Raw genomic sequence first — 21,104 nt, forward strand, 5'->3', positions numbered from 1 at the left:
ACACAACTTTTTTCTTCCCAATGTTAACACCAGCTCCATTACCAAAATTTACTCATAACCCACCATCTTTTCCCTTTTCTAAATTCTCAGCTTTCTTCTTCTTAGTATACTTTCTCACATTAACTCTATCTTAATCTCCATCAGTATCATTACTCTCATCATACCCATCTAAAGGAGGCTGGTATGCCTCATCTTTATCACTATCGTAACCATCATCAGATGAGGATGAAGAAGATGAATCACTAATTTCAATCCCAGTCTGACCAATATTCTCTTGAACATAACAAGGCAACTTGACGAGAGGACATTTGCTAGTAAAGAATTTTATAAGAATAATCGCGTTGTAAGTATAGTTTCTAAACCAATAAAGAATTCTTTCGTACAAAAGTTTGGTTGTCACAAGTAACAAAACCCAATAAAATTTATAACCGAAGTATTTAAATCTCGGGTCGTCTTCTCAAGGAATTGCAGGGAAGTATGATTTATTATTGGTTATGAAAAAAAGGTATATTTTTGGATTTTTGAGATGGGGAACAAGTAATTTAAATGGCAAGAAAAATAAATTAACAATTATAAAAAAGAAAACTCTTGGCAAGGTATGAGAACTGGAAATCCCATCCTAGTTATCCTTATCAGGTGTGATGAGAATTGTTTAGTGCTCCCACTTAGTTAACCCTTACTAAATAATGAAAAGTCAAGTGGACTAATCAACTTGATTCCTCAAGTCCTAGTCAACTCCTATGGAAAGACTAGTTTTAGAGGGATCCAAATCAATCAGCAACTTCCAATTCTCAATCAATTGCTGAGTTTGACAACTCAAGTGTTACCAATTACTTAACCGAAGCCAAAAGGGAAAAATCTAAGTTATTCATATCTTAAATAGAAGGAAACAATCTTAAATATGAAATACCTCGAATTGTATTGAATCAAATTAAATATCAGAATTCATAAGCCAATTTGGCAAAGTAAACAACTAAAGTAATTCAATGAATAAAAGTAGAAGAGAACATAAAGTAAAGGAATATTGAACCTGGATTGAAGAAATAAATATAAAATAAGAGAAATCCTAATTCTAAAACCTAAGAGAGAGGAGAGAGCCTCTCTCTCTAAAAACTACATCTAAAACTAAAATTATGAATAATGAACGTTGTGTCAAAGTTGTGTGTTGAGTCTCTGCATGTTTCCCGGCTTTATTCTGTGTTTCTGGGCCAAAAATTGGGCCAAAACGCGGCCCGAAATTGCCCCTAGCATTTTCTGTTAATTCGCGTACACGTCGTCCACGCGTTCGCGTCATTTAGCGATTTTCATTGTCATGCGTACGCGTCGTCCACCGCATTCGCGTCATTCGTGCAGACTCCAATCCACGTGTACGCATTAAGCATGCGCACGCGTCGCTGCAATTTTCTCCATTCCGCGCGCTCGCGTAAGCCATGCACGTGCGTCGGTGTTTGCTGGTCATCTCGTTAGTTTCTTGTGTTCCTTCCATTTTTGCAATCTTCCACTCCATTCTCTAAGCAATTCCTGCCCTATGAAGCCTGAAACACTTAACACACAGATCACGGCATCGAATGGTATAAAGGAGAATTAAAATTCATAAATTAAAGTTATTTAGGAAGCAAGTTTTCAACCATAAAACAATACTAGGAAGGAAAATGTAAAATCATGCAATTAGTATGAATAAGTGGGTGAAGACTTGATGAAACCACTCAATAAAACACAAGATAAACCATAAAATAGTGGTTTATCACAACTCAACTGAGTGCTCGAAATACAAATTAAAATCAACACAATTATTAGCCAGTAGAGAATTTCTCAGCTAATTCATCTCATAATCTCCCTTGATCATATGAAGGCCAAATTCTAAATTAACAGCTATGGATTCTAACCAATGCATTGTAGTATATTCAATATATCCTAAACTTTGTAGTAGTTCTTCTAGATAAAAAAAGTTCACTAAGTCTATGTTCATTAGAGAAAACTTATGTACCTTTCCATCCAAATAATGCAGCACCCTATTATCATCCTTTCCAAGTCTTCCACCATGATTAAACACGGACACAACAAAATTAGACATTTGTAGCAACAAAAAAAAATCAACACCTACTTAACAAATATAATTCAAAAACAGGAAAAGCATTTAAAAAAAAAAACAACAATAGCAACTTAATTTTAAAATGGTTTCTTTAAACCCCAAAGTCAACTTGTACAAATATAATAACACAACATAATGAATCTTTCAATTGTTTAATCACTAATGCTCAGCTTTAACCTTTTAATAATACAATAAAAATAGTTTAGTCACTATAACCATTTCAAATAGCATACACATATGCAAAAGGTATAAAAGTACTCAATTGTGCAAAAGTTAGAAATAATATCCATTACCATTAGAAATAAAAATACGCAGTTGTTGTAAAGGTTAGAAATAATATCTATTACCATTAGAAATAAAAGTACTCAGCAGTTGCAAATGTTAAAAGTACTCGGCTTCATTCTTTTAAGCATTAAAATCGTCCTTTTTTCATTTTTTTAACGAATCAATTAGAAATTAGTAAATTTTTGTTCTTTTCATCAACGTTGATTTGTTCTCTCTAGTAAGCAATTTTAATTTCACAATTTGTTATGAACTTGATTAGTTGTTCTCTCCAGTAAGTAGTTTCACCTATCTTATTTATTTTATGTGGTCATTTTAATCATATTAGTCAGGAAATTGGACTCACTCTTATTACTGAATATCAATTAAAAAAAGTTTTATTATACAAAAAGCTTCAAGAACATGATCAGTCTTTCAATTTTTTAAATCACTAACAAAGCGTAACTTAGAACCATATGCAACTAGCAAGAGTAATAGAATCATGATCAAAAGAAATCACAAAAACTAGAATAAAATACAATAGCAGAGTCATTAAGTAAGTATATTTACCTTATTGGTCAAATGCTCCGTCACGGCAATGTCAAACGCCGTCAGTTGCATTGTCGACCCTACCATCTTCTTGGGAGTCAAGCTTAGGGCTCTAGGTAATTTCAGAGAACGAAGAAGGAATTTTGTGTCATCAAAGAGTGAAGGTTCGTTTTACATTCTCTTCCAATCTATCAAATGACGTAGTTTTAGTGAAATTACTAGGGGCCATGTTAAGTGAGCATAATATTTGTTAGTCCAAGATAGCACTTAACGTGTCATGTAGATATGCCTTGTTAATCCTAAAGATAAATTATTAACGGAGGGGCTAACTTGTCTCATGGAGTTAATTGTTAGGGGTCGGACAGGGATTTATTTTTTTATGAGGGCTTAATTGTCTTTCGATGTAATTGTCAGGGACTGTTTAGAATTTTTCTCTATATTTAATTCTGATTTGACTATTAGAGATATTTGACAAAGTGGCCAGTGAGATCTCCATGATGTATTCTCTATCATGCCAATGGAGGTCAGGCAACATTTGGATGCTTATAATCTGAATTTGAATGTTGGGGAGAGTCTTGGTTGGTCTTGGCGTGTGGCATCATCTAAGCTCTACTCAATTAGGAGTGGATATAGTTGGCTAGTCAAAAGAAAGTTTGATTAGGATAAGTATGATAATTAGTTGTGAGTTTGATAACTACATATTTCTGAAAAGTATAAGTTTCTGATTTGGCTCAATCTTCACAATGTTGTCCCTACAATGAAATTTAGATTTGATTGTGGCATAGTTTTATCAAGCACTCGTCATGCTATCAGAGTGATTCTAAAATCATGCTTCATTGTCCCCAGAGTACCCCGGTGTCAAAGAGATTTGAAATGTTTTAGGCTTGTATTAGATCACTCGGATTCACGTGATTAACTTTATAGAGATGCTAGGAGTGGAGATGCTTTTATTTTCTTCTCGACCATCTAGTGGATTTGGGGAAGCAGGTTATTTAATTTAGATGATTTTTGGAATACTAATAAGGTGGTTCCTAATTCAATAAGGAAGCTACATACCATTTTCACTATGTACCAATCTTTATCTGTTCTCTCACTTTATTTGTATTGGATTCTTCTTTTTAAATTAAACTGTGATGCTAGCTATTTTGTACCTATTGGTTATTCTGATTTTGGTTGCATTCTTCATAACTCTAATGGATATTGGTTGAAAGGCTACACCGAAAAGTGAAAGCTTGAAGTGTTCTCTTTACTGAATAGTATACCATTTTTAGATATTTATTTCTAGTTTAAAATAGTAAATTTTAGGAGGTGATTGACAAAAGGAGCTGTTTGGATGTCCTTTTTTTAATGAATTGAAAGATACTAGATAATAATATTTCGAAATGAAATTTGACAAAACATATACTGAAAGTCATTGATTAAAATTAAAGATTCTCTATTGTTTATTTCAAAAACGCACGAATAATTCAACAAATTTTGTGGCCAAAATAACCGTTTTTTATGCGAATATTTATTTGAATAGATTCAATTCTGGAATAAATTTCAATATCTAATAGACCTAAACATGAACTTAGCCAATTAATTTAAATTTGTCTTTTCTTTATTTTTTTTCTTTCTTGTCTAGTAAAAAAAATATTAAAATTAAAATATACGTTAAAATCGGTCTTTGTGTTTTTAAACTACATTTATATTCTTGATACCAATAGAAAAATCTATTTTTCGTGCATGCTGTAATTTGCATGCCCTTCATAACTCCAAGAAGTCAAGGACGGTCGGTGATCGTGCTTTTAAGCTCCCTTTTTTTTATAAAAGTATTAAAAAATTATTAAAATTTATTGTTTTTTGTTATTAGTTAATTATTAATATTTTAAAATATAAAACAAATTAAAAAATTAAATTAATAACTAAATAATAACTAAAAAAATAAATTCAAATAGTCATTTAGTATTTTTTTGAAATAAAAAGTCCATAAAAAAGTCTAGGCTACGCTCTAATCAATAATCATACTCTATATTCCTAAACCTCAACAGAAGAGCCAGGTCACTAACTCCCTCACTATGAAGGGTCAAAGTCAAAGTTGGCGTTGAGTTAAGGGCTGCCAACTGCCAAAAGCAGCATACATGTTGTCACCGTAATAATACCATACCCTTTCTCCGCCATCAACCCACATCGGATTCCGACGCGGTCACATTCCACCATTCATATCCCGGCACGTGTCACGAACACCATACCCTTGGCCGCGTAGGATCGCTCCCCACCCTTTCTCTCTCTCTCTCTCTATTGCTGCGTTCATCAAATCTAGCGCACTAAGCTTAAGCTACTATTACTCAGTAAGTACTAACCCACACAAAACAAAGAGAGTCAGACAAAAAGAAACTAAAAGTAGGAAGAAGAAGAGGAAGGGGAAAACCACCAAAAACGACACCGTTTTTCGCATGGTAATTACTAATTAAGGGTTCGTGATGCCGAGGCAGAACCGAAACGTGGACATGATGATGATACCTGGTAAGATCAGAAAACGAGGTTGCTCGTCATCGGCTTCGTCATCCTCCTCCGTGCTCCATAACTACAGGTTCAAGAGGGCCATACTCGTCGGCAAGAGAGGCGGATCCACCACCCCCGTCCCAACCTGGAAGCTCTTGGCGTCGAGATCTCCGGCGGCGTCGACTTTTCGTGCACTCGACTCCCCTAAGTACCCGCCGTCGCAGTCCGGCGGGGGAGGAGTGAAGGCGAAGCAAGCACCGGTGTCGGCGAGGAAGCTGGCGGCGACGCTGTGGGAGATGAACGAGATCCCTTCGCCGAGCGTGAGGGAAATGCAGCAGGGAGATTCGAAGCTGAAGAAAGAACTCAGAGCGAGAGAAAAGATTGCGAGGTCCATGCGTTCTGGTTCTTTGCCTCCTCACCTGTCTGATCCATCGCACAGTCCTGTATCCGAGGTGAATACTGAATACTCTTTTGTTTATTTATTTATTTATTTGTTCTTGCTATCTTGAACGTAATTACATGTGGAGCATGTTCAGAATAGCATTAAATGGCTACTATCTAGTCATTATATATTTAATTTATTCTTACGAAGTTTGTGATTTGCTTGTTTATTTATTTATTTTTGGGTAGAGAATGGATCAATCCGGAACTGGTAGCCGCCATAGAAGAACTCCATCTGTTCCTCAGAGGCCACCTAGGCTTTCAGAGCACCATGTCGGCCCTTTGGATTCCCTTAGTAATGCCAGTCTCATGGAGGTATCTTTGTACCAAATTATGATGTGGTTCTCTTGTCTTAAATGTTTTTTACTCCCTAAATCCTAGCAATGACATTGCAATTGTGCATTAATTTGATGCATCCAGTTCATTAATAGTTCCATCGGGTTGCTAAATCTAAATGAATAATACAATTGCATCACGACATGTGAATTGTGATTAAGCTGAACTCATGTTTAGTTTCTGTACTGGACTGCCCAAATCACCAAATTAAATATCGAAATTAAGTCACATTTTCATTTCTTACTTTGGATATTGTTTTAATTTTGTTTTAATGTCTTGACATTTATCTCTCTGGGCTCTGCCGTGTAATGACTGATGCCTCGTCAATTTAGGAGCATAGTACACCCTTTTTTTCAGAGCATAATACAATTTTACTGGTTACAAACTTACCATATTAATATTCTGGGCAGGTGCCAATGATTTTATGCAGATGGTACCTTGTTGATGAGTGATGATGACCTACCTTCAACTCTATTTTATTACATCTCCTAGTTTTACTGTGGATTTTCTAATAGACCAGTAATATCTCTTCATGATATTTATGTTTTAAAAAATTATAACATGCCAGCGAACCCTCCTCTTCTCTATTCATATCAGTACGGTGACATGGTCAAACAATGCTTCAAAGTTAATTTGTAGTTTTTTTTTTTTTTTTTTGGTTACTTTGGATGGAAGCTGTTCTTTATTGTTTATATACTATTTGGACTGTACCCTTGGCATAAAACACCCTGTCGTGCACATGCCTATTTGAAGAGACAATTGCAAGCATTATGTATGCACTAAGATAATTTAACTTAGCTTTTTGAGAATTAAAAATTCTGCAGAATAATATGAGGTGTTCACTTTTTTTCTTATAGATGCATCTTGGTTTTCTTGCAGATTGAAACCAGATCTCGAGCACCGACTCCTGCTTCATCTATTGTTGGAGTTAAAACACGTTTAAAAGATGTTAGTAATGCTTTAACAACATCCAAAGAACTGCTCAAAATTATAAACCGCATGTGGGGACATGAAGATCGCCCTTCCTCCAGTATGTCGCTTATTTCAGCTTTACATACTGAGCTGGAGAGGGCTCGGCTGCAGGTCAATCAGCTAATCCAGGAACAGCGCTCGGATCAAAACGAGATAAGTTACTTGATGAAGTGTTTCGCTGAAGAAAAAGCTGCTTGGAAGAGCAAGGAGCAAGAAATTGTTGAGGCTGCAATTGAATCTGTTGCAGGCGAGCTTGATGTAGAGAGGAAGCTTAGGAGACGGTTTGAAAGCTTGAACAAGAAGCTTGGGAGAGAACTGGCTGAGACCAAAACTTCCCTTCTTAAGGTGGTGAAGGAACTAGAAAGTGAGAAGAGATCAAGAGAAATTATTGAACAAGTATGTGATGAGTTATCAAGAGATGTTAGTGAAGATAAATCCGAGATAGATAAACAAAAGAAATTGTCAACAAAACTTTGTGAAGATGCAGAGAAAGAAAAGGAAATGTTGCAATTAACTGATATGTTGCGTGAGGAGAGAGCTCAGAAGAAACTCTCTGAGGCAAAATATCAGCTTGAGGATAAGAATGCAGCTGTTCATAAGCTCAGGAGTCAACTTGAAGCTTTTTTGGGAAACAAACAAGTTAGAGAAAAAGGACGCAGTTCCAGTCACTTGATTGATGACGAAATTGCTGCATATCTGGGCAAAAGCCGATTCAGTTCCCATCATACCGAAGATGTAGAAGATGATGGTGGAGAGGTTGACGATGGAGTAGAATGTGAGGAAGAATCTGCCGAAAGTGATCTACATTCTATAGAGCTAAACATGGACAACAACAAGAGCTTTAAGTGGAACTACCCTTCTGATAGCAGATTTGATCCAAGATATTCAATTGAGGAAGAAGTTAAAGGGAGGTCTACTACTGTGAGAGCTTCAAGAAGAAGCACATCTCTGCAAAGGAGTATATCAGATGGAGTAGAACGGGTAGTCCAACCTGAGAAGCTTCAAAATTCAGGAGATGGAGTTGACTGGGACAGGTTTTATGAACTAGAGAAGCAAGCTCAAGGAAAAGGTTATGCTGATGAAATGCAAGGCTATAAATCAGTAAAAGGCTTAAGGGATCAAATCTTGGCTGGTTCCCGGCCTGGATCTTCCAGAGGTTATGCCAGTCCAACTAGACAATTTTCACAGCCCTGGCCATCACGAGACCTCACAAACAGCTTCCATGAGAGACCTCCTCTAGTTCAGGGCAATGGTCTAAAATCAAGGTTAGGGGAGGCCAGGGTTGAGGGCCAGAATGTAAGGAAGTCCAAAAGATGAGAAAATGCATGTATACTCATCTTTACACAATGCCTGGCTTTCAAAGCTGAAAAGCGATGCTGTCATGACTGATGCTTCTTAAAAATGAATCATAGGCCCTACTACCTGCTACGTAGGGGCCAAAAGAAGCTCTTCTCCTTTGGAAATTTTACTTTTTGTTGATAGCCGATGGCTTGCTAATATTGCAGCACTCGCTGCTAGGAATTTCATTTGACCATATACTACTCTGATATGGTGTGGTGTTTGACTGTGTGTAGAGTTTAGATCATGTGTCATCAATATAACTGTCAAGTCCTTTGTCATGTAATATATGCTGAATGTAATTGAGAATGTTTTGTTTTGTTTTCTTCTATATTACGGGACCACTTTGCCTCCCACTTGATGCTTCAGTTCAATGAGTGAGGATCCAAATGATTTGATTTTGACATTTTCTTTGAAATAAGGACGAAAGAAGAGAATATTGAAAGAGAGGTTTCAACGACGATTTGCATATTTTTGCATTAAAAATGAAGCACGTCAAAATGATTTGAGGCATAATTACGACATTTTGTTTTTAAAAAATGTTATATGTATACAAAAGGTCAATCACCAAATTAAATCATTTGGATATAACCTGTACTTGATGAAGGTGAGGATTGGGAACCCGTCCGAGCCAACGGTTGGATCTTGCGAGCTCTTGAAACAGCGGGAGGTGGTACTTGCAATGACTTATACCCAAATCAGAAAGTGGTACTTGCAATGACTTATACCCAAATCAGAAAGTTAGAGAGGTAGGAATTAGAGTATTGGGGTAAAGTTGATCATACGTGGAGGAAGACTACATCCTCTTTTATATGTGTATTTGTCCTTACCTGGAGGAAGACTACATCCTCTTTTATATGTGTATTTGTCCTCTTATCTTAGAAGATATCTTATCTTTTTTAGTTTAAAAGGTGGTTAGGAGGAGCGTCTGGATGGAAGATATTTCAAGATGGTTAGTGTTTATACCTTGGCCCACAATTCAAAACTAGATCTGAGATAACCAAAGCCCACTTTAGAGCCCAGAGTCACTCTCCCTACATGTTCGACCTCATTCAACTGACTTAATATGCAAAATTTTAACTGCACTTACAAATATGATCATATATTCAAATACGAAGATCGCAACAACCCCTAGATAAAAGGAGAGTATAACCACCCACTATGATAGGTGGATAAGTTACAGAAAGATAACTTATCTTTACTACTATAAATACCCCATCAAACTCGAGTATTTCTCAACTCTAACTTACACAAAACCTATCTAAAACATTTGCTATCTTAAGTATTGGAGTCCATTGCAAGTACCACTCCTCCCACCCAAAGAATTTAGACGACCACGTCACACTGAAGGAGACGTTAGCATCATCACAAAAGGAGTTTGGACATCACGTTTAGGCCCAAATCACCGGATTCAGGTAACCATCAGAACATTGGCACCGTTGCCGAAAACCTGGAGATTAACACCCAACCATGGTGGATAATTACCCAGAAGATGGACATACAACATCCAAATCAGAACACCCAGAAGAAGAATAGATCAACGATGATCGGACACTCATTATCCCTCCGAAAAGAAATAAAGGGACCGACAAAGGAAGAGATGGGAACGACTAAGGAGGATGAAGACTGGGATAAAAAGTCCATAGACCTGGAGGTTAAGAAGATAGAGATGTGATAGAGCTAATGAGTTTGGTCCATGGACATCAAGGCTGGCTAGAGTAGCTCGAAGTCGAGCTAGAGCTACAATGTGAATTTGAAAGAGCCCTATGACGAGAGGTAAGACGGTGTAGGGAGTTGGAAGATAAATTGGCAAAATTGGAATCCGACCACAAGGGTAAGAGATCTCAGGCTAAGGGACAAACCACACCCTTGAGGAGTTGACGAGAGCTAAATACTGGTTTATAAATTTTCACAAGTTTAAAAGCTCAAGTTCGTTGTAGCTCTAAATCGGAATTCAACACTTCTCAAAGTTTAGTGAAAATGTCACAAATTCAAAATAATAACCAGGAGTTTAAATTCTCTCTAGAAATTGCTATCGAGTGCTCAATTATTGGCTATGGAAAAAAGGGGATTGTGATCATAGTGGGGTGGAGGAGGTTAATACCATGAAGATTGATATTGAATGTAAGCCCCTCCATCATTTAATAATTGATTTCTTGGTGCAAACCGTCATTGAAACTATGATTTTCCATAACATTTCCACAACCATATAACTCAAAATCACAAGGATGAGAATTCATATCAAAAGAGCAAAATAGAAACAAAGGATATTAAGAAGCAAGGAAAAACAAACTCCTAACTACTAGCAAAAATAAGAAAACAAGTAAAAAGGAATATATTCACATGTTAACAATAGTCAATAACGAGCACACATTGCAAATCCCCAGCAACGGCGCCAAAAACTTGACGAGCACTAAAAACTGGTTTATAAATACAAAAGTTTAAAAGCTTAAGTTTCATTGTAGCTCTAAACCGGAATTCAACACTTTTCAAAATTTAGTGAAATTATCACAAAATTTCAAATCAATAACCGGGAGTTTAATCCCGGATCGTTCTCCCTTGGAATCACAATCGAGTGTTCAATTATTGGCTTGCGAAAGAAAGGAATTGATTGCAAGTAATGGAAATTTAAATGGCAAGAAATTAAAAAGCAAGCAATAACTAAATGGTAAGAGAAATTAAACTAAGAACAATTAAGGCAATTAACTAAGAATTGAAAGTAAATTCAAATGCTAAAAGGATCTTGGCAAGGGTTGAGGGTTAAAGATCATTATCCTTCTCACTAACCACAACATGATAATTACAAAAAGAGCAAACCTAATTCGTCGACCTCTACAAATTGAGGAAAGTCAATTATGCTTAATTAATCCTCATCCACAAGTCCTAACTAACTAATTGAATTAGTAAAAGATTAGCGTTAGTGGAAATAAGATTAATTAATATCTCTAAAATATCAATCAACTTTGACATTAGTAACTCAAGATCACCCAAGTTTCCAACCCAAAGCCAAGAATGCAAAATCTACTCTATAACTAGTCCAAGCATTTTATCAAACACTTGGTGCACATAAACATAAAGCATCATAAATTACAAGAATAATAAAAACTACAATTACTCAATTCAAGAATGCAATGAAATCAACTCAAATAAGCAACAATAAAGCATAAAACAGCAAATTCATTCATGAAAAACATAAATTCAATAAGAGTTCATAAACTAAGATAGCAAAAACAAGAAACTAACAAGAGAATCCTAGTAAACTAAGATAGTAGAACAAGAAATGTAAATAAAACTAAGCTAAAACACGGTAAAAAATTAAACTAAGAGAGAATTCAAATAAAAACTCTAAGAGTTCTAGAGAGAAGTTAGAATTTCTCTCTCTAGAATTCACTAAAACATGCTAAAAACTAAAATCTAAGACTACTTGGTGTGTTCTCTCTCAATGCTTGCTTCAAATACTTTAGAAATGAGTTGGATTGGGCCCAAAATGAGCTAGAAATAGTGAGTCATGTGCTATTTTAAATAAGGCACTGATGCACCACTATTTCGTGGTACATTTTAGGCTGAATTGAGTGGATTTTATCCATTATTCTCACACTTATTCATAGAATTTGCATCTTTTACATTTTCCTTCCTAATTTTGTGCTATGATTGAAAACATGCTTCTTTGGTCTTAAATTTGCTAATTTTTAATCCTCTTTTATTACCATCGATGCTGTGCTATGTGTGTTAAGTGTTTTCAAGGTTTATAGGGTAGGAATGGCTTAGAGGATGGAAAGGAAGCATGCAAAAGTGGAAGGAATACAAGAAATGAAGTATTTGAGAATCTGGTAGCGACGCGCACGCATAGCTGACGCCTACGCGTGGCCAGTGAAAAGTCCATCGACGCGTACGCGTGGCCGACGCTTACATGTGATAAAGCATCACGTGCTGCAGATATCAGAATTCGCTGGGGGCGATTTTTGGGCTGCTTTTGGCCCAGTTTCAAGCCCGAAAGTGAAGATTAGAGGCTGCAGAGTGGAGCTGGAAGGGAGAATCATTCACTTCTCATTCATTCACATTAGTTAGGTTTTAGATGTAGTTTTCTAGAGAGAGGGGCTCTCTCCTCTCTCTAGGTTTAGGATTTTTTAGTTTTATTTCTTCTCCAATTCTGCTTTCCATCTTACTTTAACTTAGTTTTCTTCTACTTTTATTTGTTCTAGTACTTTAGTTATTTACTTCTCTCATTGATTCCTTTATTTTGCTAATTTAGTTTATGAGTTCATGCATTACTCTCAATTTTCGTTAATGCAATTTATGTTTCATGTTTCTTATTGTTCAATTGCTTTGTTATTGTTATTTCTTTACTTTGGTTAGTTTTAGATTTTTCTATGTCTTGTTAGTTTTCTAAGTTTTTATTTTATGCCTTCCAAGTGTTTGATAAAATGCTTGGTTGGATTTTAAATTAGATTTTTATGTTCTTAACTTGGATTGATCAATAAGAGACTCTTGAGTTATCAAAATTCTTTTGTTGATTGGTGATTAAGACTTGCTGGTTGGCTTAGGCTTCACTAAATCTAGTCTTTGATTAGGACTTGTGAACTTAAGTTGATTTTGCTCACTTAACTTTTCTTCATTGTTAGAGGTTAACTAAGTGAAGAAAATTCACATTTACCATCACAATTGACAGTGATAATAAAGATAGGACTTCTAATTCTCTTTTTTTGCTAAGAGCTTTCGTAGTTATTACTTTAATTTCTTACCATTTTTACTTTCTTGTCTCCTAATTCAAAAACCCCAAAAACGTTTTCCCATAGCGAATAATAATCATACTTCCCTGCAATTCCTTGAGAGATGACCCGAGGTTTGAATACTTCGGTTATTTTATTGGGTTTGTATTTGTGACAAACAATTTAAACATTGATTGAGGTTTAATTGTCGGTTTAGAACTATATTTGCAACGCGATAATTTTTGTGAAAATCTTTACCGACACTTTTCCTCCGTCAAATTTTTGGCGCCATTGCCGGAGAATTGCAAATGTGTGCCTTATTATTGGTTATTGTGAATATTGTGAATATGTTTGCCTTTTTGTTTCTTTGTTAGTTTTTTCTAGTTCTAGGAGTTTATTTTCATTATTTCTTATTAGTTTTTGTTTTTATTTTCTCTTGCTACTATGAATTCTCACCCTTTTGGCTATGAGTTTGGTTCAAATTATGTTGTAGGGAATGGAAGCTACAATAAAAACATGCATCAAGGATGGGACAATCAAAGGTGGGAGGAGCCTCAAGCTTATGGACAACACTCTTGGCAACAACCTCCACCAACTTACTATGAACAACCATTCCATGATGCATACCAAGACAATGGTTATGGTGGACCTCTTCGTGACAATCAACAACCACCACCATACACCTATGACCCTTATCCCCCATAACATATCCTTCAACCATACTCACAAGCTCCGTTTTACCAAACACCTCCATATGACCCTAACCCATATCCACCATACCAACCACTTAATGAGCCATATGAACCATACATAAAGTCACCCCAATTCCAACCCAATTACTCCCAAGAACCACGACCTTAATATAAACCACCTTCAATGTATGCGAGCTTTCAACCACAATATGATCTTAATTATGTTAGCCAAGCGGAACAAGAGCCATAGGATCATTTCAAGGAAGCAATGGATCGACTTCAACCAACCATCCATCAAATGGAGCGAGAGGAAAGCTGAAAATCATATGAAGCTCTCATGTCTAACAAATCTCAACTTGAAAACAAGGGACTAGAGTTTGTTGTGCAACAAGTGGAAAAGATGGAGAGTATTGAACCGCTACATCCTTATCATGATGAACCACCCTCATATCATGAATCCTTCCTCCTAAGCAATGAACCCTTATATCCACTCCACTCTCCAATGGATGACATTCTTGGTGTTCTTCTTCAAGGGCAAAGAGAGATGCAGCGGACGATACTAAAGTTCATAGCTACCTTGACCGAGGTAGTTGATAATTTAGCTTCACTGCACGTCAACACTCAAGGCACTCCCATGGCTACATGTGGATAATCTAATGAAGAACGTAGCAGGAAGGAGAGACTAGGAACGCCGGTAGAAAGTGAAGAATGTGACTTTGTATTGGAACAATTGGGGGAAGCCGTAATAGTTAAAGAGGAAGAAGTGGTTGAAGACTTAGGAGATGCTGAACCTCCATGGGAATCTAGAGTTGTAGAGTATTCTTCCAAGAAGCTTGATCATGAATTGGACGAAATAGATCAAGAGGCAAGTTCCCTTGGTGATGATGATCATGAACCAAGCCATCTTAATAATAAATTTGCACCCACAAGTGAAATTCTTGAGATAGAAGAGCCTTCTCCTGATGAAAGTGAAAGCAACATTGAGGTAGATTTCTCTCAACCTTATAGTTATGATGTGAGTGACGGAGAAGAGTTGGAAGAACTCGGTGAAGAAGAGCTTGAAAGTGAAGAATCTGTTCAAAAGGTAGAAGTCCTTCGGCAAGGTTGGACGGGAGTTGAATATGCTTTGTCAAGATTGTTGTAGACTTCTTTACCTAGGTTGCCATCTACGCCTTCATTTGAGTGGGTAAAACTTATCTCTATTCACTTTACTGTCCCACTTGAGTATGGTATTCTTGAAACAGATGGCCAACTTAGGAGGCTTTGTGGCATTAAGCATAAGAGAAGGATATTTAGTGGTTGGAGTTGCAAATCAAGGCTCATCAAGGTTGAGATTTCAAGAGCTAGATGCAAGGGTTGGACTGGAGATCAATTGGTTGGATCTAAGAGAAGAGTTTGGTACTTCATTGAGAATTCGGATTACTTGCCACCCGGTTGGAACAATGATGATCAACTTAAAGACGTCTGTAGAAACAAGATTTGGGATCCAGGCATACAAGAGGATCAACTTTGGGAGCTCAAAACTTGTGAAGCGCTTCATCAAGGCTTGGTGAATTCACTTGGAAATGTTGGATCTTACTAGAAGTCCAAGCGTTGGTGGAAGTTTCAAGATGAGTTCAAGCACAAGCCACCATGACAGGGAGCTTACCAAATGTCCAACTTAAGGAATTTAATTAAAAGTGCTAGGTGGGAGACACCCCCACCATGGTAAATTCTTCATATTTTCTCTTTTATTTATATTGGTAATAAGTGAATTTTCAATTTTAGTTGGGTTTATTTCGTCTATGTTATGGTTTCACTTATTTAATTATGTCTGGCATTACTCTGGTAGCTTGTTAGTTTCTTATTTAATATTAAAAAAATTTGCAACTAACGCGTAAGCGTCAATGACGCGCACGCGTCATGTGGAGGTGCGCTCTCTAGTATAATGAATAGAGAGTTACGCTGGAACTGTGCGGGTGGGGTGCCTGGTGCATAATTCACCCCACGCGTACGCGTGATCTACGCGTACGCATCACTAGCTATTTTTCCACTCCACGCGTGTACGTCCGCGACACGTACACATGGTATGCAAATTCGGCGCACTTTGGTACATTGAACAGGGAGTTGTGCTGGTATAATGCTGGAATCGTGCGTCTGGCACGACGAGTAGTCACGCGTACGCGTGACCGACGCTCACGCGTCACTTTTCATTTTGGGCCATCCACGGGTATGCATGGGCGACGCTCACGTGTCGCATGCCTGTTTGTGTTTTCACGAGCACGCGTGACCTATGCGCACGCGTCGCGTTCGCGCCTTGTTTATGCCTTTCTTCTTCTTTCTTTCTCCTTTCTTCTTCTTTCTTCTTCCTTTCTTACATTCTTCTTCTCTCACTTTTCAAAAGTTCACTTATCATTTTTCTTATCCTTCATTCTCTTTTACAAATTGCATTTGCATACTATCATTCATTGTATTTTCACTTTGTGCATGTTTTTATTTCCTTTTCTAAGTTTGATATTATACTATTGGTGTTAAAATTTTCTTACTCAACTGTTGCATATTTCCTGCATTGTTTTGGGTGCTTCTTGACTTGTCTGCTATTTACTTGAAATGCCTTTTGCTTCTATTGTTTTCTCACTCACATGTTGTAGCTACCATGTAGTTGAGAACCTCATTATTACTTGGCATTAGCAAACCCATATTTTATTTGTTTGCATACCTTTGTTGTGGGTTATTCTTATTCCTTTTTCTCTTCTTTCAGGATGGCCACCAAGAGGGAGAAGGAAAAGTTTCTAACTGGGCCACAACAAGTCTCTCGGCACAATCTTTGGAGAAAAAGCATCAGTTGTAGCAACCCATCCACTTGCACATCTTTGCATGCACCAAGGATGGAGCAATCTTTAAGTGTGGAGAGGTTGATACCGACTTCCATGGGTTAGTTACCTTCTTTTCAACACCAATTCTTAGTTTTCTTTATAGTTAGTTGTTGCATTGCGTAATAGATTGCATGTGTAGTTAGTTGCTTGCATGTATGTACTGCTTGGTTGAAGTGATGAATTCTTTTCCAAGAAACTGTTTAGAGTATTTCACTAATTTGAATTAAAATTTTTGTTGAACTTGCTTGAAGAAATTTAATTTGGAACATGGTTTTAGAGCTCGAACACACAAAACTAGTAAGATTTTGAACCTATTTGATTGGTTGCATTTTATCAACCAATACTTTGTTTTGGTGTGTGTTGTTCTCTTTAAAATTATGATCTTTGTCTTGCTTGATTCTATATTTCCATTATTTGATGTATGCATGCACTTATGTGATTGAGGCCCTTGTTTCACTATAGCTCACATACCCATATGGCCTTAACCTTTTTATTATCTTTTGCAAACCAATGTTGAGCCTTTTAACCCCATTTGTTCTTCACTTTAGCACATCATTAACTCTAAGTGAAAAATAATAATGTCCTTAATTTGAATCCTTGGTTAGCTTAGACTAGTAAGAGTGCTCATGATTTAAGTGTGGGAAAATTGGATTTGGAAACATTTGGTTTGGGAACTTGAGTATGCTAGACTTTTTTTTTTTTGTGAAAATATGAAAAGAATGTTGAGCACATATTCTTGCATTCAATATCTTAATCATATGCATTGAGAAAAATAAAAGAAAAGAAAAAAAATAAAAAAGAGAGAGAAAAAGAAAAGAAAAACGGCAAGCAATAAAAAGGGGACAAAATCCCCCAAAGTACATGGTGGTAGTAATGCATATGAGTTGTACTCAAGTTCAGATGCATGAATATGTGGCAAAACATAGTTAATGGGTAGTTAGATTTTATATTTTGATTACATGGATTGTCTTAAACTAGGTGGAAAGTTTAGGTTAATCAAGGATTCAGATTTCAGTCCACTTGACCAAATACAATCCTACCTTGACCCTAACCCCATTACAACCCTTAAAAGACCTCTTGATATATGTATTTGTGCATTAAATTTTTGTGATTGGTAGAAAAAGAGCAAGCCTTAGAAAGCAAGATTATTAGAGAATTGAGAGAATCTAACCTTAAACACTTGAGTGATTAAAGTGTATACACTTCCGGTGAGGGTTCGATGCTCGATTCTTTGTTCCCGGCTTTCATGAGCTTTCTTCTTGCAAGTCTATTTGTACTTCATTTTATGATTTGAATTATTGAGATCCAGTTCATATGTATTTTTGGAAGGTTTATTTACTTTTAACCAAGTAGGTAAAAGCATTTTGCATTTAGTTGCATTCATATAGATAGGTTGCATTTCATAATTTGTACCATTCCTCTTCACTCTTTTGGTTCTCTTGAGCTTAGCATAAGGACATGCTAATGTTTAAGTGTGAGGAGATTTGATGCACCACTATTTCGTGGTACATTTTAGGCTAAATTGAGTGGATTTTATCCATTATTCTCACACTTATTCATAGAATTCGCATGTTTTACATTTTTCTTCCTAATTTTGTGCTATGATTGAAAACATGCTTCTTTGGCCTTAAATTTGCTAATTTTTAATCCTCTTGTATTACCATCGATGCCATGATATGTGTGTTAAGTGTTTTCAGGGTTTATTGGGTAGGAATGACTTAGAGGATAGAAAGGAAGCATGCAAAAGTGGAAGGAACACAAGAAATGAAGTATTTCAGAATTTGGAAGCGACGCACACGTATGAACGACGCGTACGCGTGACTTGTGCATTCGACAGATGACACGCACGCGTGGCCAGTGAAAAGTCCATCGACGCGTACGCGTGGCCGACGCGTACGCGTGACAAAGCATCACGTGCTGCAGATATCAGAATTCGCTGGGGGCGATTTCTAGGCTGCTTTTGGCCCAGTTTCAAGCCCAAAAGTGAAGATTAGAGGCTGCGGAGTGGAGCTGGAAGGGAGAATCATTCACTTCTCATTAATTTACATTAGTTAGGTTTTAGATGTAGTTTTCTAGAGAGAGAGAGAGAGAGAGGAGAGCCTCTCTCTAGGTTTAGGATTTTTTAGTTTTATTTCTTCTCCAATTCAGCTTTCCATCTTACTTTAACTTAGTTTTCTTCTACTTTTATTTGTTCTAGTACTTTAGTTATTTACTTCTCTCATTGATTCCTTTATTTTGCTAATTTAGTTTATGAGTTCATGTGTTACTCTCAATTTTCATTAATGCAATTTATGTTTCACGTTTCTTATTGTTCAATTGCTTTGTTGTTGTTATTTCTTTGCTTTGGTTAGTTTTAGATTTTGCTATGTCTTGTTAGTTTTCTAAGTTTTTATTTTATGCCTTCCAAGTATTTGATAAAATGCTTGGTTGGATTTTAAATTAGAGTTTTATGTTCTTAACTTGGTGTTCATACCCTGGGTTGAGCTCCCCGACCCGGGTTGTTTGGCGACATGGCGACTGATGAGCGGATAATTTATACGCTTTTTGGCATTGTTTTTAGTATGTTTTTTGTATATTTTAGTTAGTTTTTATTATATTTTTATTAGTTTTTATTTAAAATTTACTTTTATGGGCTTTACTATGAGTTTGTGTATTTTTCTGTGATTTCAGGTATTTTCTGGCTGAAATTGAGGGACCTGAGCAAAAATCTGATTCAGAGGCTGAAAAAGGACTGCAGATGCTGTTGGATTCTGACCTCCCTACACTCGAAGTGGATTTTCTGGAGCTACAGAAGCCCAATTGGCGCGTTCTCAATTGCGTTGGAAAGTAGACATCCTGGGCTTTCCAGAAATATATAATAGTCCATACTTTGCCCGAGATTTGATGGTCCAAACAGGCGTTCCAAGTCAGCTCAAGAATTCTGGCGTTTAACTCCAGAACTGGCACAAAAGCTGGAGTTAAACGCCCAAACTGGCACAAAAACTGGTGTTTAACTCCAAGAAAAGTCTCTACACATGAAAGCTTCAATGCTCAGCCCAAGCACACACCAAGTGGGCCCCGGAAGTGGATTTTTACACTAAACACCCTAGCTTACTCATTTTCTGTAATCCTAGGTCACCAGTTTACTATAAAAACTACTTTTAGTGATTTATCTTGTACCTCATGACACTTTACACGTTTCATATTGTATTCTCTATGGCATGAGTCTCTAAACCCCATTGTTGGGGGTGAGGAGCTCTGCTGTTCTTCATGAATTAATGCAATTAATACTGTTTTCCATTCTATCCCGCTTGCTTCTATTCTAAGATATTCATTCGCACTTTAACCTGATGAATGTGATGATCTGTGACACTCATCATCATTCTCACCTATGAACGCGTACCTAACAACCACCTCCGTTCTACCTTAGATTGAATGCATATCTCTTAGCCTCATGATTCAGATCAGAGCCTTCGTGGTATAAGCTAGAATTATTGGCGGCCATTCCTGAGATCCGAAACGTCTAAACCTTGTCTGTGGTATTCTGAGTAGGATTTGGGAGGGAATGACTGTGACGAGCTTCAAATTCGCGAGTGTTGGGCGTAGTGACAGACGCAAAAGGATCAATGGATCCTATTCCAACATGATCGAGAACCGACAGATGATTAGCCGTGCAGTGACAACGCATTTGGAACATTTTCACTGAGAGGATGGGAAGTAGCCATTGACAACGGTGATGCCCAACATAAAGCTTGCCATGGAAGGATCCTTGCGTGCATGAAGAAGAAGATAGTAGGAAAGTAGAGATTCAAAAGACAAAGCATCTCCAAAGCCTCAACCTATTCTTCATTACTGCATAATAAGTATTTATTTCATGTTCTTTTACTTTTTACAATTAAATCTGAGAATTATTGATATCCTGACTAAGAGTTACAAGATAACCATAGCTTGCTTCAAGCCGACAATCTCTGTGGGATCGACCTTTACTCACGTAAGGTATTACTTGGACGACCCAGTGCACTTGCTGGTTAGTTGTGCGGAGTTGCAAAAGTGTGATTGTAATTTCGTGCACCAAGTTTTTGGCGCCGTTGCCAGGGATTGTTCGAGTTTGGACAACTGACGGTTTATCTTGTTGCTTAGATTAGGAATATTTTATTTTTGTTGGTTTAGAGTCTTTTATTTGAGTTTAGTTTCATATTTTAAATTTGGTGTCAATTGCATGCTTTTGTTTTCTTTTAATTTTTCGAAATTGCATGTCCTTAGTTCTTTCTTGATTTTTTTTAAAAAAAAATTTTCTAAGTTTGGTGTCTTCTTTGTGTTTTCCTTTAATTTTTCGAAAATTTGTGTTTGATTTTCTAAAAATTTTAAGTTTGGTGTGTTTTTGTACTTTTATTTA

General features: G+C 36.7%; 1 protein-coding gene across 1 annotated transcript; it reads left to right on the plus strand.

Moving 5' to 3' along the window:
- Positions 1–4,873: 4,873 nt before the first annotated feature.
- LOC112754564 (uncharacterized) lies at positions 4,874–8,804 on the plus strand. The gene is made up of 3 exons (XM_025802234.3): positions 4,874–5,838; positions 6,017–6,142; positions 7,043–8,804. The coding sequence occupies exons 1-3, from the start codon at positions 5,365–5,367 to the stop codon at positions 8,450–8,452; spliced, it is 2,010 nt and encodes a 669-aa protein (XP_025658019.1). The 5' UTR covers positions 4,874–5,364; the 3' UTR covers positions 8,453–8,804.
- The last annotated feature ends 12,300 nt before the right edge of the window (positions 8,805–21,104 follow it).

This window comes from Arachis hypogaea, chromosome 16 (genome assembly GCF_003086295.3).
Source record: "Arachis hypogaea cultivar Tifrunner chromosome 16, arahy.Tifrunner.gnm2.J5K5, whole genome shotgun sequence".
NCBI lineage: Eukaryota > Viridiplantae > Streptophyta > Magnoliopsida > Fabales > Fabaceae > Arachis > Arachis hypogaea.